The sequence below is a fragment of the Cynara cardunculus genome (genome assembly GCF_001531365.2).
Source record: "Cynara cardunculus var. scolymus isolate 2C chromosome LG 4, CcrdV1, whole genome shotgun sequence".
Lineage (NCBI taxonomy): Eukaryota > Viridiplantae > Streptophyta > Magnoliopsida > Asterales > Asteraceae > Cynara > Cynara cardunculus.
Window position 1 is genome coordinate 16,095,901 of NC_037531.1, and position 22,883 is coordinate 16,118,783.

The 22,883-nt window shown below is 36.7% G+C and overlaps 4 protein-coding genes across 4 annotated transcripts; 1 reads left to right on the plus strand and 3 right to left on the minus strand.

The window, feature by feature from the left end:
- Positions 1–4,052: 4,052 nt before the first annotated feature.
- On the plus strand, positions 4,053–6,975 carry LOC112511233 (chromatin-remodeling complex subunit ies6). Its single transcript, XM_025116767.1, has 4 exons — positions 4,053–4,213; positions 4,415–4,590; positions 6,376–6,443; positions 6,597–6,975. Exons 2-4 carry the CDS (start codon positions 4,416–4,418, stop codon positions 6,726–6,728), a joined length of 375 nt encoding a protein of 124 aa, XP_024972535.1. The 5' UTR covers positions 4,053–4,213; position 4,415; the 3' UTR covers positions 6,729–6,975.
- Positions 6,976–7,784: 809 nt separating this feature from the next.
- Positions 7,785–9,870, minus strand: LOC112510928 (pentatricopeptide repeat-containing protein At1g71490). The gene has a single exon (XM_025116281.1). The coding sequence runs from the start codon at positions 9,837–9,839 to the stop codon at positions 7,785–7,787; it is 2,055 nt and encodes a 684-aa protein (XP_024972049.1). The 5' UTR covers positions 9,840–9,870.
- A 745-nt stretch (positions 9,871–10,615) lies between these two features.
- Positions 10,616–17,504, minus strand: LOC112511573 (ferrochelatase-2, chloroplastic-like). The gene is made up of 9 exons (XM_025117249.1): positions 17,224–17,504; positions 16,045–16,351; positions 15,803–15,946; positions 14,648–14,749; positions 13,507–13,610; positions 13,282–13,408; positions 12,537–12,689; positions 12,241–12,341; positions 10,616–11,223 (listed from the first exon to the last, which is right to left on the minus strand). The coding sequence occupies exons 1-9, from the start codon at positions 17,307–17,309 to the stop codon at positions 10,902–10,904; spliced, it is 1,446 nt and encodes a 481-aa protein (XP_024973017.1). The 5' UTR covers positions 17,310–17,504; the 3' UTR covers positions 10,616–10,901.
- A 1,947-nt stretch (positions 17,505–19,451) lies between these two features.
- On the minus strand, positions 19,452–20,602 carry LOC112510929 (inactive protein RESTRICTED TEV MOVEMENT 2-like). Its single transcript, XM_025116282.1, has 2 exons — positions 20,461–20,602; positions 19,452–20,053 (listed from the first exon to the last, which is right to left on the minus strand). The coding sequence occupies exons 1-2, from the start codon at positions 20,600–20,602 to the stop codon at positions 19,452–19,454; spliced, it is 744 nt and encodes a 247-aa protein (XP_024972050.1).
- Positions 20,603–22,883: the final 2,281 nt, after the last annotated feature.

Sequence of the window (22,883 nt, forward strand, 5' to 3'; positions counted from 1 at the left end):
GTATACACAGATCTTGGTGTATTTCTCTTGCTCATTTAACCTTAAGTGGATTATATGTAAAGATAGGGACCATACTCATTTAACTTCCAAAAAATTGTAACTAAATTTAAGCAGTTTTAATCAGATTATTGGAYAATTTTTTATGGTTGGATGGCAGTCTTGTGGGCTCTAAGTAATTGTCGACACCACATCTAGTTTCAAAAAAGCAACCAACACATTTCATGGTTTGGAATACCCATTTTCATTGGGGGGGAGTGTGTGTGCAGTCTTTATTCATGTATGGAAGAGTGTAGAGACTAAAATAATATYRATTTCAAGAAGGCAACTAMTACTAWTCRRTAGAAAAWTYRATTTCAWSAAAGCAACTAATACTATATTACTCAATRGAAAGCAACAAAAAAGTAATCGATAAAAAAATCGATTCCGAGATGGAAAACTAATTACCTCGATTGATCAATTTCGGTAGGTGGAGACTGAAGCAAGAACTATAAACCCATAAGTCACTGCAGACCATTGAAGCAATGTAGTACACTGCAGACCATTAAAACATGAACAAATCCAKACCATAGATATACCTGGCGCTCTRGAATTTAGGCATTTCAGCTAATATATCCATTAGAGCTGCACCTTTCCTACTCAATGCAAAGTACTCAAYTGYTCTTTGCTGTATYTCAGCATTAATGCAACTTTCATATMTGAAGAGATGAGAATTTGTGTTTAAAGAGACTRTGAATTCATAATTATAGCATGAAATGATCTCAAGCAATTGTAAACAGACTTGTGGTATACTGCCCAAATTTGATCAAATAGMGATTGTTGGTGTTYTGAACAAATAAGCARGTCTTAGATGATTACCCGATAACAATCACATGGATAAAATCATAATCAAGAAGATACTTTACGATACAGTAGGAAGCTTCTCATGTATGATGCCAAAAATCTCCTTTGGACTACAACCARGTCTTCTRGCCAAAAGGTGGTTGTACTCTCCAAGCAGATAAGCACTAACCTGTTCAACCAAGAAACCCCATTTCGACATGTCTCAAAATTGATCTTAGCTAATAGAATAGAAGTTGGACTATTTGTTCTTAAGTCCTTGCTAAAAGATATTAGTGATGACATTGAGTTCTGTTTCAAGCTAGCCAAAGAAGAATCAGTGATCCTTCTTCCAGGTGATAAGCACACAACCTATAATAACTCTTGCAAGATGCATTAAAGATTTGTACAATGTGCATAACAAGAACAAAAATACAAAGAAGTTAACAGAATCTCATATAAATAAAAACTTTTCTAACAAAATTCATTCAAAGACAAAACATGAATGACATTCATCTATAAAAGATTCATGACGACCCTCAAAACCCTAAAATCTTCAACCGGATGAAAAGATGGTAAATGCTACATCAATGTACCAACCCATATAAAAAAGATCAAATACGAAACTTCGTACCTCAAAATCTGTATACTGATAGTAGCAAATTCTCGAACTGCAAACAGAGATAACATAAATCGAAATCTCTTTTCATCAGACTCCAGATCTCATCCTTATAAATAGCAAATTCTCGAACTGTTGGAACCGATKAARTGGGATTGKGTTTAGGGATACGCAGATTAGGGATGGCRGTGGTTTAGATAGAAATCGAACTGTTGGAACCGATKAAATGGGATATGAATGGCGATAGAAATGGGATATGGATGGCGATAAAATTGGAATTGGAATTCGAATTCGAATTGGGATTGGGTTTAGGATACGCAGAGAGGGCGGGGTTTAGGATAGTATGCTTTAGSAGGTTGTACCTAAAGCAATAGAAGTTGTTTTTAAGAGTTTAAGAGTTTAAGAGATTAAAAGTTTTAGCCAAATGCATTATAAGATAGTATATATATATATATATATATATATATATAATTACAAAAGTTAAATAAAATGTTAATATATGATTATAAAGGTCTAACCGGCCAACATTTTTTTAATCTATTTTTTAGTGTTTTAATGTCGGGTTAAAACACCCCATACTTGTGTTTTTTTATCTATTTTTCAGTATTTTAAGGGGTTGTTTGGGATTGCTTACTTAAAATCCTTATTGACTTACTCTAGTGTGATGCCGATAATAAACAGTTTTTAATGTTTTGAAGGAAAAAATAAAATGCTAATATCGGTGTTAAACCGATAATAAGAAGTTTTTAATAAGTCAGGGGTATGTTCGGTTGTATCTTTATGGGTTGTATAACCTATATGGCTTATTCGCTCAGCTGGTGACTTAATCGGTCAGCTAGAAACTGTTACTCTTTTACACTCAACCATGTAATTTCCCCTTGATTTCCTTAATTACCCTTGCAATAAAAAACCCCATTTAAAAAAAAACTCCAATTCACGCTTCCATTCACATCGGAGGCCTGTTGAAGACTTGCCACCATCGCATCGGAGGTTCCTTCCTGTTGAAGACTCCATCACAGGTTGAAAGGCGAGCAACATGTGATGGTTACATAACCTTCCTTATCACTAATCCATCTGACATATGGACCTTCATATGACCACCACTTATCTGTTAATATACAAACAACTAAATCAATACAGACAACTATATCCATACAAGTCTTACTAGAAAACGAACCGAACAACCCATTAATCTATTCTAACTTATCAGTTTTGAAAACCAAATTACCTTCCTAGTCCTAACTAAACTTCTCACCAGATTCACGTACCCCTCCTTCCTCATGAGCGACCATTTCATCAAAAAGTTCCTCCTTCCTCACGACGCGACCTTCAACCAATTCCTACAGAAATCGAATCGACCATTTCCTCCTACATAAATCAAAGATCGATTTCTCCATACACCACTTAATCGACCTTCTTCAGGTAAAATCGAAAATCAAAATAATAGCCTCCATCTCACACTACCACTTAGCCACCGCTTGTTTTCCGCCTAACTAGAGATAGAGACGAAAGGTACTATCAAATGGTCGAGTGGTTCTTTTGGAACCGAGCCGACATCACCCGAAAAGTTTTTTGCGATGACGAGTTGTTTTTGTGGGGTTTGGGACAAAGAGTTTTGCGTGTGGCATTCGAAGAAATGTTAGATGCCAACTCGGAGGGTTTATGAGAGGGTTGTTGCTGGATTTGGTTTGATTTATTCGATCCTCCGACGGTGTCTTTCTTTCGAGGCGCCATTTCTTGAAGAACCTTACTATGTGAATGTGAGAGAGAAAATCACAGTGGCACTATGATGTAGGCATGGCAACGAGGCGGAGATGGGGCGGGTTTTGTAATCCTCGGCCCCGGTTTGTAGTAACGTCCCCCGGCCCCGGTCCCCGGCAAGTACGGGGATTATTATCCCGTCCCCGGTCAAATCTCTAACAATCCCCCGGTCAAACCCCGTAAATAGTATCCTTTATTTTGATTATGCCGGGGATCCTCGCCCCCGGACCCCGTCCCCGGTTTGAGTAACACCCCCCGTCTCCGGCTTCGTCCCCGGTTTGTGTCTATCGGGGATCTCCGGTCCCGGGACCCGTTTTAGCAAGGAATCCCCATCCCCGTTCGGGTCAAGTGAACCGGGTTCCCCACCGGATTAGGGCAAATCACCATCCCTACCATGATGATCGTTGATTTTCTAAATTTTCACTTTTATGGTTATATATATTACCAAAGTGGGTTTCTTATCATCTTTTTTGTTTGGGTTCTCATCTCTAATTTTCATCATCTTCATTTAATAATGTATTTTTTTGTCATTTTACATATACAAATAAAATATAATAAACACTAAAATACAACTTATCAGCTTATTACATTTTAATACCACCGTAGGTTAATCCAAACAATTATTATAAAATAAACGATCCAAACACCTTCCTCTTAAGGGAGTGTTTGAGATTGTTTATTTAAAACAACTTATGTTTTTTTATAAAAATACTTATCAACTTATTATAAATTAAAAGAGTTTAACATCTTCAAAAACTACTCATCACCAACACCGATATAAATTATTTATCCAAACATTTAAAAATACTTGTTTATCCAAGCCGCAACGAAATAATTGAGTAGCCGATCCCAAACGCCCCGCAAGTGCTTTTATACGGTGCAACACCCCATCATCTTCTTCGCCCGAGAGTGAAGTCACAGGCTCACGTGTCACAGCGTTGCATCATCTTCTCTTCCTCCCTTCTCTCATATCTCTGATCATTTCCTCCTTGTAATCTACAAGTATTGAGGTTCCAGGTTCGTTATTTGACGTATTTCTCTTGATTCTTTTGGTATCTTCAATTGTTCTATCCGAAACTAGGGTTTCAACTTTCTATTCGATTGTTCTACATGGAATAAGGGTTTCCACCATCCATGGCCCATGGTTTGTTGCATGTTTTGTTCGGATAAGTTACCGGATCCCTTAAATTAAGCTTTGTATTTCTTTTTAATATCTAGGATGGAACAAGAGGTGATAGAAGCAGAGATGATCTTACCTACCCACCTACGTTTTAAGAAGATTCAGATGCACGAGAAGTACCCAAAAGGGCAAGCTAGAGGGAGGCACTGGAAACACCTCAAGCAGATCATACAAGCTGAAAATTACCAAAATTATCCCGCTGATGAACCAAACTGTGAGTTCTTACGACAATACTGCATCATCCTTCTATCTGTGGAACTCTGAGATATTGATATTTTTACTTATCGCATCATTGTTGGTTGTTCTGTTGCGATAATCTGGACTATGACCATTTGATATACTGTTAGATGCTGGGGTAGGCTGCAAAGAGGTTTCCTTTCAAGAAATTTGGTGAAAGAACTGGAATTATTTAAAATTTCTCGTACGAACTGGCACTGATGTCAAACATTCCAAAATCATATTTAACATAGTAACAGAATAAACATGAATACGTAGTGCAATAGATATTAATTGTGTTTGATTTGACAAGGAAACAAACTATATACTTCAAAACACACACCAGCAGGGGTTTAATACTGAATGCAGAAAAAGACAGGCCAACCTGAAGGTATGTCAATCTATAGCAAAAGAGACCATTATCTTGTTCGCGACTTAGTACTTTCCTCTGGACTCGAATAACCTCGATTGGAATTATGGATGTTGATGATGAGACTTAAGTGAAGGTCAAGATGGCTCAAAAGGACCACACGTGTTTGAAAAATCTCGACACTCATTGCTGGGCATATGTATAGAATTAATTTTGGGATTGGGCGCAGTATGAAAGATCTTTTAGATGCACATATCTCTCCAGGATGTCTGACTGGTTTGTGATGAGGCTCTGAGGTCTGAAGGGGGAAGGCATTGACCATTTGTGATGAAATTGGGTTGAGGTCTTAACATTGCAGAGGAGATACAAAGGGCTAGATTTGTTCTGAAATGGTTTGACACTGGTTGGGGAATGTCAAAATGTTTAAGAAGGTTGGAGACTTGGAATAAATGTGTTTGTGTAAAATATTGTTCATGAAGCCTTCACAGGTTTAAAGAGGATTGGTGAGTATTCGGATATAGCTACCAGGACCATTAGGTGCCAGCGTGGCACTTGTAGGCTCCGACAAATGTTAAGGAATTCCTGGAGGCTTTGATTGCTGAGAAGAAAGCACACCCACTGACCCAAGATGACAGATGGTCTATTGAGCTGGTCAAAGTTGTAGGAGGTGGAAACATAATTTAAGGGGTTGGTAAGGGCTAAGGAGGCTCCAAAAAAATGGGTAAGGTATGTCGTGGTGAGAACGAGAGGGGCTCCAACAAGGCTTGTTGAGGGTTTAAAGTTCGGTTGAAGAGCCTCATCAAGCGCGTTGAAGTTTGTAGAGGCATAATGTCACCTTTGTTTATGCTCACCATTTCGCTTGCTCCTTTTGTTTATGTAGGCAGCTCCCTTCTCTGACACCATGTGAGGGTCTAAGATTAGGAGTATCGTGCATAATTGAGAACTCACGTGATTCAAAATACAAAAATGTGCAGATACTGGCAATAAGCCCAATCTAACCTAATTCTATCTTCTAACAAGAATGAAGCCAACAAGTTTTGCCTGTTTGGATTGCTATGTTGCTCTAGCAGATACCGACAGTTGAAGTTTTGTAACAATAAGTATACGGTACTTGATCATTCACACTATATATCCACAGCCAAAAAAAAACCTTCGAAGTTTAGGAACTCATGGCACAATATCCCAATTTGAATCAAACCAACCCAATGATATTGCTTCATTTTCAATCGAAATGAAGGATGCTCACTTATGTTGCAAACTAGCAATTTGAAATTGATCTTGTCTATAATGGTACTGCCATCTTATTGCTTTTTAGAAGGTGTTCATTTTTGTTAAGATTCAACTAAAATTCTGTTTCTGCTTGCAACATATATCTGTGTCGTAATCTTCTATTCACTTTAAATCATGTTGCAGATGTTAATATCGAAACACCACCCTCGATGCACCCTCGGAAGCACATTTGTGATATAACTGGATTTGAGGTACGGAAATCTTGGATACTGTACGGCTATTTTGTCCACCAAATGTTTGATTTAGGAGTTGATATCGTTCATCATGGATTTTGTCGACATCTTTCTAGTGTTTTTGGCTGTGTTATCTGCAGTAAAAATGATTGAATGATTTTTGAAATGTAGGCACCTTATAGTGACCCAAGAACCCATCTGCGATATGCAAACACAGAAGTCTTCAAACTCATCAGATCGCTTCCTAACGAGTATGTGCAAAGATATCTTGCTCTTCGAAATGCAGCAGTGGTTCTCAAATAATCTTCTCTACTCGTTGAGTTCGTCCCTTTTATTTCAAACTCTGAATTTGATTGGAAGATAACTCCAAGGAGGACGGGAAGTCGGTTTTGTTAGTCTCTACTTACTCTAATTTCGTCACTAGACGTAAATGACATATATAACCTTTTGAAGAAAAACATGTATACGATTGCTACTAACCCGAGACCTGGTGATGGAAAAGTTTAATCCTACAAGACTCGAATATAAATCGTTCCAAGTTTCCGATCAACTGCGTAAATGGTGAGTAGTAAGATCAATGGAGATTGATGTTCTTCTCCCCTAATTTTTGCTGGCATTGCTTTCGTTGCTACGACTATTTTTATCGTTGTATATTATATATAATTTTAGTACGAAAGTATGAAAAATATCATAAAGGAGTATTTTGGTCATTTATCATTATTTTCTTCAAATTCCAAAACTGCATTCTATCAATCAAACATGCAAATTCTAATAAAAAAAACTTATTTTAAATTTCGTTCTAATTCCTTTGATCAATTCGAATTCCACCAGATTTCATTATGCAAACCAGGCGTTACGTTTTAAAGCTTGAGGCCGGTTATGAAGAAAATTCCTATAGTTTCGTTTGTATTATTTATGAATGTACTCGTTGAATTGGGGCTCAAATGCTTACAAATATACCCATATGTAAAGAAATGGGCATTCGGCACCGGTTAAGAGGGACCAGGTAGGTTCCACAACGGTTAGGACCGATTAAAAACGAACCGCTAACCGATCAGGGGTCATTTTGGATCAGCTATGAAAATTTTCTTACGAAGAGTATGCATTAGATTGATGCAAACATTCAAGAATAAGTATTTACCCGATCCACCTTTCACATGCTATATGCCTTCGTATAGTTGGGTACTCAAAAGACCAGTCTGCTTTCGAGAGACCCATGACACCAGCTATGAAGGCACAAAAACACACCGTACCTTAACAACAAAAACACTGTAAAGGTACGGAAACATACCTTCAGAGTCTTTTTTTTGGTGTTCACTTTTTACCAAGAATCAATATCATTTTGTGGTTTTACGGGTCTCATGAAAAATGACTGGTTTCACATAATCTCAAGTCCGTGTACATAACTTCACCATTATCATCAGCCATGATGTAACCAACTTCTTTCAATTGTTCATTCAATCCATCCAACAACTCATATATCTCAAACACCTTACTATTCTTAGTATCTCCCGCCAAAAACTTTCTAAATCCACCTCCAACATCTACCCAAGCACAACCAGGAACCTTATTCACCCCCAATTCCCTCATCAAAACCCTAACTTCAGCCAATTTTTGCCAACACCCACAATCAGCATACAAATTTGCCACCAATACATAATAACCCGCGTTTCTCGGCTGCATTTCCAACAGTTTCTCGGCCGCCAGTTTCCCGATCTCTTTGTTTCCATAAATCCGACACCCTCCAACAACAGTCCCCCACATTGCAGGCGTTGGATCGTAAGGCATTCTCCGGATCATTTCTTCTGCTTTACCCAATAACCCTGCTCTCCCATAAAGATCAACCATACAAGAAAAATGCTCCAATTTAGGAACTAGATTGTATACAGACATCTGTTCGAATAAAGTTTGACCTTGGTCAACAAGAGCCGAATGACTACAAGCTGACAGAACCGCGATCATGGTCACATGGTCTGGCTTTATGTTGGATCTAATCATCTTTTCGAATAGTTCGATTGCTGTTTTTCCATTTCCTTGAATCCCGTAACCTGCTATGAGTGAAGTGTAGGTTACTTCATCTTTTTCGGCTAAAGAATCAAACAGTTTTCTGGCAATCAAGATTTTTCCCGATCTTGCATACATGTCGATAAGAGAATTCCATAGTAATAAGTAATCTTTGAATCCTTCGTGTTTTATAATGTAACAGTGGAACTCTTTACCGTGATGTAGATTTGCAACTCGAGCACAAAGAGGAAGTATGCTTGCTATTGTGACGTAATTTGGCTCGATCCCAGAAAAGAACATTTCCCGAAATAGAAAGGTGGCTTCCTCGGAGTTGTCCCAATGTGCGTATCCTGATATTATGGAGTTCCAGGTGATCACGCTCTTATTTTCGACCAAATGGAATATGATATGAGCATGGTTAAGATCTTTACACCTTGAATACATTGTGATTAAAGCGTTTTTCACATTATCGTAGGCGTGACAACACGTTCGAATAGCCAGACCATGAATTTGTTTCCCGAGCTTTAACGCACCAACGTGGGAACACGCATTTAAACCAGTAATCACAGCCACTGGATCCCATTGATCACCAGAGGCTCTTAATTGAGAAATCAACTTAAGAACTCGCATATAATTACCTGTTTTTAAGTAACCGGAGGCAATGGTGTTCCAAATTATAATGTTTACTTCTACGTTTTCGTTCTGCATACGATCAAAAAGCTCAAAAGCTTCCCTCCACATGCTGTTAGATGCGTACCCGGAGATTATGGAATTCCAAGAAATGCCATCTCTCACAGGCATTTCATCGAACAGCTTGCGTGCAACCTTCAAGTCTCCACATTTTCCATACATGAACACCAACGCATTGTGCACGAACAAATTCCATTCCAATCCCGCTTTCATAATCGAGTCATGAACCTCCCTCCCAAAACCCAAATCAAATTCCTCGCCACAGGCCTTAAGAACAGACGGATAAGTAAAATTATCAGGTATAACCCCTTTCTCCACCATTTTTCGATACATAAACAGACCCTCTTTTCCTAGCCCAGCTCTAACATAACCAGAAATAAGCACATTCCACGGCAGAGGATGTATGATGTTTGAAGTTTCAGTAACAAGATATGCATCATTCAAAAGATTAGAAGCAGAGTAGAATGTGACCAATTTTGGAACCAAAACACGGGATCTTTCAAACCCGAAAGAAACCACATAGGCATGTAATTGTTTACCTTGTGAAATTGCGTTAACGTGCGAACAAGATTCAAGAAGAGAGGCCAATGATTGCAACAAGAAATGAGATGAAGAGACATGGTGGGGTTGTTGTATGATGAGAGAAAAAGTGTAGAATGCTTCTGATAACTTGTTTTGAGTAGCTGATTCTTTGAGGGAGGAGAGAAGGGATGCTAACATGGATGGATTACTGTTTCTAAAAGAATCTCATTTTGAGGGACGAAAGGATATGTAGGTTTATGTGATTAGTTTTTTTACATGTTTTTTTTTTACTTATTTCAGTATGATATCGGTGATAAGCTAAATGCTAGTGTTTAGATGAAAAAGAATAAAATTGCTTATCCCGGTGCCAAACCGGTAATAAACAATTTTTGATAAGTTAATCCTTCATGACTTATGTATTTTGTTTACAGTGTTGGGTTCACATTTAGACGAAGGAAAACTTACTTTGAAATTTGACAGCTGAACACTATAAACGTGAAACAAATTTGAACCTTCATAACAAAAACAATGTGAATGTTGTTTTTACAGTGTTTTCAGCTGTTCTTGCGTTTTCGTAAAAGATACCGTTTTTGTTCGATATTATTTTTCTATCTTCAAATTCCGATGTTACTTATTAGTTGTTATGTCGCTGATTATGTTCATTATAATATAATTAGGAAGATATAACATTATTTAACATGAAGTACCATCCATAACATCTTGTTGATCATCTCGTTACCAAGAATAGATTGGTTGATGGGGTTGGGTTCACGTGAGACCAACCTGTTTTCATGAGATCCGCAAAACCATTTTTTTACACTTCAAACTTCACAACAAAACGCTGCGCGGGGTCCATTTTGGTCATCTCCAGTGAAAAAAATGATGAGAAGTCGAGAACATAACAATATGTAATTCCTCCTAATCTTTTTATTACACGTCAGTCTTACGATGAATCAAACAAACTTTAACATTATTACTAAATTGCTCTAACATTTCATTCACACGAGTCCGATAAACTTTAAACCTACAACCAAAATTCGTAATATTCCTAAAATACGAACTTAGAGACCTTTTAAAATAACGAACGAGCTTTATCTGCTAAAACAACCGTGCCCATAATCCTCTTTTTCCGGTTTGATCTCTACTTATCCTGTTTGCTACGACACCTCAAAAGGTCTAAAATGTAAAATCCATCGGCAAAATGCAACAATCGTGAAGTTTCAAAACACCCGATAAAAAGGATACGTGATTATCAGTCTTCTAAACGACGGGCTTCCTTAATGCCGATAGCATTCTAGGGGATAACAGCAGAATAAATGCCAAAAAGGAACCAATGAATATCTTGATCGCGTATCCGATTGGATCACGATCAAATTGTTGAGAGCTGGTATTGGCTGAAAAGGTTGACATTGGTGTAGCAGAAGGTAAGGCTTCAATAACTGCATCGGCCAGGTCCGTGATGAAGGACGTGGTGCACCCAAGAGCCGGGACACGACCCCAGTTTTCGACACCAGATTTGAGGGCTAACTCTTTGTACTCCATATCTATTTCTTCCAGTGTCTCTATGTGCTCACTTACAAAGCTGACAATTCAAAGGGCAAACATCAGCTTATGTTAATCCACAATATCAACCTTATCTAATTCCTCTTTTCCTATGTCCCAAGCATCCACAATGGAGGTTCTTGTTGGGGTTTTTATAAGAAACTCCACTGCGGGACAAAGGTTCTTGTCCATATTTCTATTTTAGTTCGTCCCAAGATTAATATCTGCTTTCAAAAGTAAGTGTCTACTTTCCAATTCTACACTTAATTATGAGTTGGAGATATTCATTACTCCCTCAATTATTAAGGGTACAATTGTCATTTAGTTAGTTAAAAGTGTTGATAATTACACATTACTAAAATTGTGTGCCTTTTTCATCGTGGACATTTATTTTGGGACGGAGGGAATATATCATATTTGTTGTGTTAAATCAGATAGAGATACTCTACGATATGTAGGATAGGTTATTTAATAGTTGGCAGTCCATGGAACTCTAGACTAGGGTCATGTTTGGCAAACAATAAGCTAGCTTACTCTTTGAGTTTATTGAGAAAGTCCTGTTTGGTTAGCCATAAGCTAGCTTATTGAAATCCTACTTTTTAAGTAGCGTTTCAATAAGCTTCAGGGGCTTTTTTCCACTTCTTTATCCAATTTCTTTTTCAATACGTCCGTTTAGGTCATTTAACCTTGTTATGTACCTTATCAGCTAGTTTTTACCAAACTTTGACTAGTTTATCAGCTAACAACTTGAAACCCTACTTCAAGTAGTGTTTCAATAAGCTTCGGAGGGTTTTCCAAATTTTTTTTTCTAATTATTCCCCTAGTATTTTTCCAAATAATTTTTCAACATGTCTGTGTAGGTGATTTAACATTGTCGTCTAGCTTATCCAACTAGCTTTTACCAAACATGACTAGCTTATTAGCCAACAACTAGCTTTTCAGCCAACGGTCAGCTTATCGGCTAACTTGCCAAACATAGCCTAGGAATACGATGACAGATTGACGGTTCCGTATCGGATTAGAGAGAGATAATAGACAACGGAATTTTCATACTTACCTAACAGGAACTGCAAGAATACTCTTCACACCTTCTTGGCCAAGCTCAACAAGTACTTCATCAGTGTATGGTTTCAGCCACTGCACAGGCCCAACTCGGCTCTAATAAGATGAACCAAAGGGCAGAGCAAAGAGCAGTAAGCAATAAGAAAAACTTATAGACAAGGGGCATAAAGGTCACTTTAAGATGGAGCTGACAGTTTGCATATCGGCTGGAAATCAAGAAATTTTGCCATAAAAGGGAACTCAAATTCTTATAAAAACACCCTCATAAGCATATAACTTGAAATTGCTGACCTGATAAGCCAATCTATGCTTATTTTCAATTCCTCTTGCTTCGAGTTCTTGCATTATCAAGTAGATGCATTCCTCCATTTGATCTTTATACGGATCACCAGCATCCACGACGTAAGTATCTGGCACCCCGTGGGCGCTAAAGAATATCATAACCTACAAAAATACAAATCATACACACTAAGGGGTATCAGGTTGTTTTTCCATTAAGGGCTGTTTTATTGGTTTTCCATTAAATCCTATTTGGGAGGGTTTCTTCATAGATGGAAGGAACGTGTTTTTTAATTGGGAGGGGCAGGTTTGGAAAAACTTGGCTTTCTGCATAAAGCTCCCCCATGAGCTTACTGAATAAGCCACTAACAGTCATGTATAGTCGAATAAATAAGCTGTGAGTTCCATTAAGCTCATTAAGTTGATAACAAATAGGCACCAAGTCCTGTATGGATTAAGCTATATTGTTGTTTGTTTGTTGTGCTGACTAATCAGTATGAATGACAGAAATCCCCGTTCTACCCCTCATAACCCTTCGACCAAATCCAGTTACTGTGGTTATGTTCTTTATTAGAAATCATAGACACAGACCCAAAATAAAATCCATTTATAACACAAAACCCTTCTTAATATGATCGATTCTTAAGTAAGATATACAATGAAAGTTGTAAAACTAGGTTTTGAACCTACAACTCCGAAAAATGTCATGCTTCCACTGATCATGAGAAGATCAAAAACTCTCAACAAAGAAGCTTACCTCTCTAGGTGTATTAAAATTTTGCAACTCCTCCTCAATCAAGTCAGCCATAGACTTGATATAACCATAGCGCTGATACCACGACAGGATAATAGCAACAGGAAGCCTTGACAAAACCTTGTCTTCTCTGCAGGCCACTCAAATATATATATATGTGAGTATCAAAATCAAAGACCTGACAGAAAAGCGATTTGCATCTTCTATGAGTTGAAATCGAGGGTTTACCTAAAGATGTTCTGGAGTGCACGGATACTTGACCCGGTTGTTGAAATAGAAAATTGAGGGTAAAGAGGTAGCACTACGAGTTTTGTGATCCTGTCTCTCTTAATCTGTCATCGGTAAAAAAGAAACATCGCCGTTAACCATTTCAATTGATGCACACTAGATTGAAGCTAAAATACCCTTCAATATTTCATACCGAATTTTAAAGAAATAGGGCAAATGAACTTGGTAGTTCATTACAAAATGAGAAGAGGTGCCTTGAAATAAGCAGTCACAATGAAAAAGGACAATTAAATGGCGTAGATAAGATGACTAAAAATGCAGCATGTTACTGCTGATAATTCATATTCATCCAAAGTTGGAGTTTCAAAACTGTTGTAAAGTTGCACCAAGGAAAATTTGCAGAATCAATACACTATAAGGTCTTGAATTGCAAGTCAAATTTAACTAAATTACTTAAAATGGTTGATAAGTTCCACACTGAAACTGACCAGCCACAGTAGGTCTTCATATGTTCAAACTTCATCCTCATAAGAGTTAAGTCAGCTGATTCCTAATAAATGGTTCTTTACATATAGCATAAAGACCATGGTTGTATGGACAGCTTATTTTCTTATAGCAATCCCGTCTCAAACAACTAACCTCCACATTCATCATGTGTTTTCTATATACGGGAAAACGGACCACTGACCATGCTTCATTTGAATGCATTGTTGCAAGCAAGTTGCAATCCAGTAATTCACACATGAGAGTTACAGACCAAAATTTAAACTAAAAATCATTGACATAAGGAGAACAAAATATATAAGTTGCCTAGCTGATTTATTCTAGATGCTTGCCAGTTTTAGGGATATCGAATATAACTTTATGGAAAGTTCCATATATTTTGGAGTATAGGGAGGAAGGGGGGTTTAATAGCAGAAAACTGGAATCTAATATCACAGGAAGCTTGTAGAAACATCGAAGAACTTGTCATAGTCACATCACCTCAGCTTATATGAAAGAGAAGTTTGCAAATTAATAAGATTTAAAATTTATGTGATGCCTCTCAACTAAACCACCCCTCACGAGAAACAACTTGGTACTTAAAACTTATGTCACTCACTTGCAACACATAGAATATTTATCTCGTAGTTCTACTTGCCTGCTGAGCAGCTTCCTCAGTGAATGGATGCCAGTAACGCATTGCAACGTAGACGTTAGTAGGAAATTTCTTTGCTTCGAGTTCTGATTTAAGAGCATCAGCCTACAACAAACAGCTATAATCATAAATAGAAATGCAGTTTAAAAATCAGATCAAAGTCAAACTAAAGTACAACATAATCAGCAAGCAACATAAGCAAACTTCATTATAACTCTGTAAGAAATATTGATGCAGAGCTTAAGGTTTACATTTCATCTACGAGGGGGCAGATAGTTCTTAGAAATGTGGTGGTCCTTAGGAGTAAACAAACCAATGGGGACTCTTGAAGAATCTTAATCCAAAGATCCAAGTATAACTACAGAAAAGAGGACAAAAATAAAGGCATAGAATGACAATACAAGAGCTCAATGAACCCGTTAATGCAGTGAATCAAACATTGAAATGAAATGTTTTGAGGAATTGAACATGAAGCCAGACATATCTATCAAGAACGGTAGAATCATGAAGGAAGTTAAGCGATACTTTGGGTTAAAAGTTATAATGGGAAAGCGCTGCTTATCTGTAATCCAGAAGAAGCAGATCTTGAGGATTACAAACAAAAAGATAGAATTACAGTTGACCAAATTTTTCATGAAGCCAGTGCTCTGCAAGGTCCAAGGATCTGGTGTCCTTGGGTAGGATGCTGAGGCAAGCCACTGAAGTTTTGTCAGATGGAACAGTTGAGAAAATACTGCAACAATGGGTAGGTTACTGTCATGATGTCACAACAAACATGGAGCACATGGAGAAAGCGAAAATTCTAAACTACAAAAAATCGCGAAGGGGAAATAAGGTACTTTACTTGAAGACTGAAGAAAATGAATTAAAGGTCATGGATACATTCGTTTCATTCTAGCACTCTCGTAATGTATTCTTCGAAATATTGTATATTTATATTAGCATAGTTTGGGTGGCTTTTACTATGAATTAAAGGAGTTCAAAAGTTAGAAATATGTTGGGTCAATTAGGATCATCTTCCTTCTATTTGGAACTATTGTTTCAAACTAATAATATAAGTATATAACTAACCTTCACAAAGAGATTATAAACCACCACATAATACAGAAAATTGAAATAGTAACAATAGCAATCATATTCCAGTTCGGCATATCTTACCTGATCATCTGTTATCTTCCGCAAAGGCGAACCACCTCCAATGGAGGCATATGCTTCTTTACTTTTCGGTGCCCTTAGTAGAGAAATAAGTTGTGCTAAAGGTCGTTGTAGGAATCGGAACAACCTTGGTAGACGGATGATATCCTGTGCCAAACACTAAAACGTTAGCATGAAAGAAATGGAAACTAATTAGCATGGGATCTTTTGATACAAAAGGAATTATTTGTAACAAATACACATACTGGGTCAGCAAATAGGTTATACAAAAAGGGTTGAACATCATGAAGTGTCTCTGGGCCTCCAAGATTCAAAAGCAGTACTCCAACTTTTTCCTCCTCAACATGTGAATGACATTCATTATCACTCAAAGGATCTGTGCATATCCCCACAGAACAAAAGGTTTTTCCAGCTAAACCTCTACTCTGAATGGGGCCATCCAATTTTAATTTCTGGAAGTTGTTGCTGTTTGAACCAGAGTTCCCAGACGCTTCACATTTTGTGTATGTGTGGCTGCAGAGAGGAACTTGAAATTTCCTATGAAACCACACGCTGCAAGTAAAGGAAGTGGCTGCAAATTTTAGATTAATTTCTAATCAACATTCAACATAAAACAATTACGATAATTTCATAACAATTACTACATTGAATGTTGAGACTCAGAGTAAGCTAATGGGTGACTCCTATAAGCCTGGAAGCTATTTGCCATTCAGGAATCACTGAAGAGCATGATGGCATAATAAAAAAAGCTAAGACAATGAACTGTATGACCTCTAAGAATAGCTAAAACACCAAAGCCATATAGAACGCCAAGGGGAAATAATACTAATAGTTTTCTTAAGATACAAATCTTGACATAAAACTTACTTCCATGTAGTGGGTAATGCACAAAAACTCTATACAAAACTTCACAAGTCTAAATCAATCTCCTTCAACAAGCAAGTATAACGTCTGCAGTATCACTAGTCTGAGTATAAAAGCACATTTGAACCAATTCTAGCAAAAGTCGACTAATTTCAAAGAACAGATTCATAACTAAATTTCAATATAAGCATCAATCCTATATATATATATATATATATATATATATATATATATAAAAGACTCAAAAGCCATGATTTTAATCCATCTTACAGAACCAAATCAGAATTGAACTCTTAAGATAAGGACATCTAACAGAATAGGATTTATAATCAATGAATACTGGCAAAATAAATATGGTAGAAAGCATTATACGAGAGTTAAAAGCCAAATCTTTCAGCGATTTCACAAAACTCAATCTGAATAAATTTGATCACCGATCCGAATTTGGAAGAAGCACCATATTTCATAATTGATCCCGCCAAATTAATAACATAAACCACACAACAGACACACGATTGAACGACATCTAAACATGAATAAACTCGTATATTAAAACTTACACAGAAGAATTGGGGTTAAATTTGGAGGGTGTCAAATTTGAGAGTTCCACGCCGGGCAGAGTACAAGACACCTTTTCCGCATTCATGGCAACGAATTATGCTAAAATCTGGTGTTTATACGTAAAACCTTCAAATTTAGGGAAAAGAGAGTTTTGCGATTTCGTTCGAGGGTGTTTTAGGGTTCTTAAAGATCATCAAATCAACAAGTGTAATAACTCTAGAACTATCGTCAGATTATCGAATGAATTATCGTCAGATTCACAGTTTCTCAAACTACCTTCGATTGTAAATAAAGCAGGCATTAAATCTTCTTATCGGTTGACATTACATTTGTCTCGAGTGAACATAAACATAAGTCTACTTAAATATTGTTTAATAATTTTATTTAATGTCTTAGAGCTGTTTACTTACTTGGTAAATATTTATTGGGTAAATTTTTTTATCGAATGAGAATAAGAAGAGCCAAGAATTTTACCGGTAAGAACAATGAAAATGATAGAGAGTCTTGCCCAGTAAGTAAGGATGATGACTCTTACCCTGGTAAGAACTTACCCAACAACTTGTTGCATTGAATATGTTTTGATGTACTAAAATCTTATGTATCAAAATAAATTATAATGTTGAATTATGTCGGTAAGCACTTACCGGATAAACATTTAGGTAAACGGCCCTTTAGGCAGATATGGTTAAAATTCGGTCCTGGTTGTCGGTTAGTTTACCTATTAATAATTTTATTAAGAGACAAAATCGTTTGTTTGATAAAAAAAAGTATGTTTGTTAATGGTTCTAAAACCCTCTGAATGATTTTGTATCTTGGAACTCCCTTAAGTGTCATAATTTCATTGTAAACAATTACCAAACAACTATATTTCATTTTGCACTATATCATAAGAGTCTCTTAATCATTCTGACCATACATCAAACCATTCAACAACTTTCCAAACAAACCCTAAATCATTTTTGGTCTCGATTAAAAACTCTCGTCCCGTTCTTCTAGTAAAAAGCTCGGTTCTCAAAACCAATGTTGGGCTGGACTTAAATCGGTCTTAAATTTTTTCCTATTGTGAGATTAAGGGGTCGTTTACTAAATACTTACCCGGTAAGTGCTTACTGGTAAAATCTAACACTATTATTTACTTATCGTGTAAGATTTTAGTCCACAAAAACGACATTCTATGCAACAATTTACCGGTAAGCGCTTACCATGGTAAGAGTCGTTGTCATCATTTACCGGGTAAGTCTCTTGGTCCTTGTCTCGCTCTTACCGGATAAGATTCTTGGTCCTTACCATATTCATCCAATGAGGTAGTGTGACTTGATAAAAGCTTACCCGGATAACGTTTGGTAAACGGCCCCTAACTATCTTTTGAGGCTATGGGATTGTGGTTTATTCGACAACACCATTATGGGAGACGTAATGCCTCGGTGTTTTATGGCTTGGGTGTCGTTTACCAACGCTAATCGGATAACCCGGTAAGTTTCGATTGGCAAAGGTTAGGTCCTTCCATTAGGTTTGGCTTAACTTAATTTATTCAATTATCTGTATCGATTTATAAATTCTGCAAAGTAAACTACAAAATTGGTTCTTATGGTTTGTCGAAAATATCGTTTTTTCTTCTTACAGCTTTAAAATTACAAAATAACCATCATGGTTTATAAAACATCTGGATTTGGTCACTTCTTCTAATGGCGCAGTTAAAAATTCCATAATATAAGGTGTATTTGTTTTTATTGTTTTTTTTTATTGCTTATGATTTAGGTTCTTCTGGTTTTTGAGTAGGTAAATGACGAAAAGAACTCTATGGGGTTGTTTGTTTACCTCTTAATAGTTCCATTAAAAGGTAGTGTCTAAATCGTTAAGAAGTGAATCTTGTTTGGCAAAAAAAAAGTTTGTCTCTTAATGGTTCAAAAACCCTTTGAATGATTTTGTATCATGGGTCTCCCGTTAACCATTCAACACCCTAATTCTATTGTAAATAATTACCGAACAATTATATTTTATTTTTCACTATATCATGAGAGCCTCTCAATCATTCAGCACCAAACCATCAAGCAACTACCAAACAACCCCTAACTTAATGGAAATTTGTACGGTCGGAATGATCAAATCCGAACATTTTTACAAACCACGATTTCCGTCTTGTGATTTTGAAACCGTAGAGAATTAAATTGTTATTTTTGACAAACAATAAATCTTTTCATTGTTGTCAACGGGACATTGATTTAAATCAATATGCTGCTTGATTATTCCGGTAGCTCGAAGTTCCATTAATGGCGTAGGAAACATAAACCCCAAGAGCAACCACCAGCACCACCACCGCAACCATGTTCACCACCACCGCTCTTTCCTCCTTCATCCCTCCCATGGCTAACCCTTTCCACACCCTCTTATACTCCTCCACTTTACTGCTGATCCCTTCTGTTGATTTGGATCCATCTAATGGTGGTTGCAGACCACCAGGGTTCGCCGCCGGTGGTTGTGGCCGGAGATTTTGATCAGTGGCATCTAAATTGGAAGAAGAACTCCGCTTTGCTGTGTCTGTATGATCTTGTTTTGCATTTTTCATGGGTTCCTTTGACTTTGGGGTGGTTGCGGCGGCGATGGTGGCGGCGTTGGTGGTGGTGGGTGCATCGTTGATCTTCCTTGGTATGGTAACGGTGAGGATTCCGCCATCGAATTTAGCTCGAATTCCGCTCATTTTACAGTTTTTAGGAACTTCAAAGTCTTCCCGAAACCGATTCCATTTGTTTCCAGCAACAAGATGCTCTCCACGAACCCGAAGCTTGTTCGGATATTCGACTGTGAGCTTCATAAACTCCTTCCGGAATCCTACAAAACAAACGTTCGAAAGCAATCATACCCATTGATGAAAAATCGCAATACAACAAAATTAGCTTTATAAAATATCAATGTTTAAATGTCTTAATAGACTGCTTTAGGGGCTTAAGTTTATAAGACCAAACGATTGTGTGTTATATGTAAATGTGTTACAATAAGTTGAATTGACACTTTTTCGATTCTTGACACTAGTTTTTAACAACTGTTATGAAACAGAACATTCTTTCAGTACTATTTTTATCCGACATTATCTGAAAAATATATTTTCTAATGATAAATATGTGTCTAATAGTTCCATTAAGAGATAATTTCTGAATCGTTAAGAGATGAAGCTTGTTTGACAAAAAAAAAGTCTACAGTCTATTAGAACATTTAGATGGTAAAACAACGACTATTACCAGGGAGATAAATAAGAAGAGCGTCGTAATGATCTTCTTGTTTCCATTCAGATATCGGCTTGAACGGTTCATAAACACGGCCAATGATGGTTCGTTGTGGCCGATTAGTATTCACTTCACCGCCCCTCGGTCTTCTCGCCATTTTCCTCTTGCGGTAATCGAACCCCGAGCTTCCAGACGGATACCGACCAAAAATCTATAAAGGGTCCGATGGGTATTCACAGAAAGGGGATTAAAGGTGTGTTTATATGTAGAGATTTGGTGAAAGATTATCTGAAAACGAGGTTAAGTATGCTTCAAGCGTAGGGGTTGTCATGGAATGGAGGTGATGATTGATTTCATGCATGTTACTTGACAAACAAGCCATGGACTCATTCTTTTCTTTTCTCACAAGAAAACAAAAACTTTTAGTTTAGAAGATTTAGGGACCGTTAATATTTATCCGACAAGTGTTTATTAATAAAATTTAACACTATTATTTACTTACTGGGTAAGATTTTAGTCCACCAAAACGACATCACATGCAACAATTTACCCGGTAAGTGCTTACCGTGGTAAAAGTTGTCGTCCTCACTTACCGGGTAAGACTCTTGGTTTTTCTCTCGTTCTTTCCGGGTAAGATTCTTGGTACTTATCACATTCGTCCGGTGAGGTAACGTGACTTGGCAAGCACTTACCCGAGTAAACATTTGATAAATGGCCCCTTAGATCTTTTTTTTATATTATAACACGAGAAGTTTGAGTTTAAAACTTCAAATCTTAGGGGTCGTTTATCAAACGTTTATCAGGTAAGTACTTACTAAGTCACGTTACCTCACCGGATGAATATGGTAAGAACCAAGATCTTACTCGGTACGTGAGGGCGACAACTCTTACCACGGTAAGCGCTTACTGGGTAAATTGTTGCATACGATGTCGTTTTTGTGGACTAAAATCTTAGGGGCCGTTTACCAAACTCTTATTTGGGTAAGAGCTTACCGAGTCACATTACCTAACCGGATGAATGCGGTAAGGACCAACAATCTATACCTGGTAAGAGCGAGGCAAGAAAAAGAGTCTTACCCGGTAAGTGAGGGCGATGACTCTTACCATGGTAAGCGTTTACCGGGTAAATTGTTGCATACAATGTCGTTTTCGTGAACTAAAATCTTACCAGGTAAGTGAATAATAACGTTGAATTTTATTGGTAATTGCTTACCGGTTAAGTGTTTGGTAAACGACCCCTTACTCGGTTAGTAAATATTAGTGTTAAATTTTACTCGTAAACACTTACCGGGTAAGTGTTTGGTAAACGGCCTTACATTTACAACAAAATTTAGTTTATTTGAATCGAAAAAATAAAATGACTTGAGAATAGTTTTGTATGTATTTCAGGGGTGAACATGATATTGTATCATGTTTTTTTTCCTTCCAAATATCATGTACTAACCAATTATAATTGGTACGTAAAATTTTATACCATGTACCAACCAATTATACTTGGTACCAACTTTTTTTAGTTGTGCATGTTGGTACGACCAAATCCATGAATGATGTAATGTGTGGAATTAAATTCGTTCTATAGATAAACCAAACGGGAATTTGCTCACCGGAATTAATCATTCCAATTTCTTCAGATTCCCTCGGAATACTGCGAACCAAACGCCCTTTATTGGAAGTTAAAAATTATTCTATATCTCTTCCATATATGTTTAGAGATTTCTGCCTTATCTCTCTTATTTTATCATACCATTTAGCATAGCTGTTAGAGCAAAAAAAATTATAAATCATCATTTTTTTAACATGTCTGTTGGAGATGCTCAAAAGGGGAAATTTACTTTAACTCCAACAACTTTTTCTATTTTGGAGAATAAAACATCGATTATATTATTAAAATATTAAATTAATTTAATATATCAGTAATTTTTTAATCACTATTATGAAAAATGATGATACAATTAACTCCATTTATAAAAGCAACAGAAAACAATTTATCTCACTTCACAATTATTTTTACAAAACTCTTTAAACTTGTAGATTTTTTTAGCTCTTTGTTTTATTTATTTCTTCATTTCGGTTATCAGAGCATCTCAAACATATTCTCTAAAACAGATAAAAATGATGTTTTTATTTTGTATACTGTTCTTGTTCTCTAAATAGAAAAACCTAGAGAAATCTTCAAATATAGATAATTTTTTAAGAACATCTCCAACAGATTTTTCCAAAAATTTCAAAATGGTGAATGAAACTTTGAAATATGTAAAACAAAAATACATTCAACTCCAACAAATTATTTCGTTTTATTATATTTTTAGGGGAAGACTAATGGAACCCTTACCCCATTATGATGACACCTCTATTCATATGTAATCACTTTTTTTTGTATTTTTGTATTTTTTCTTTTTTTATATTGATTTTCTTTTAGTTATCTTATTTAATTATAA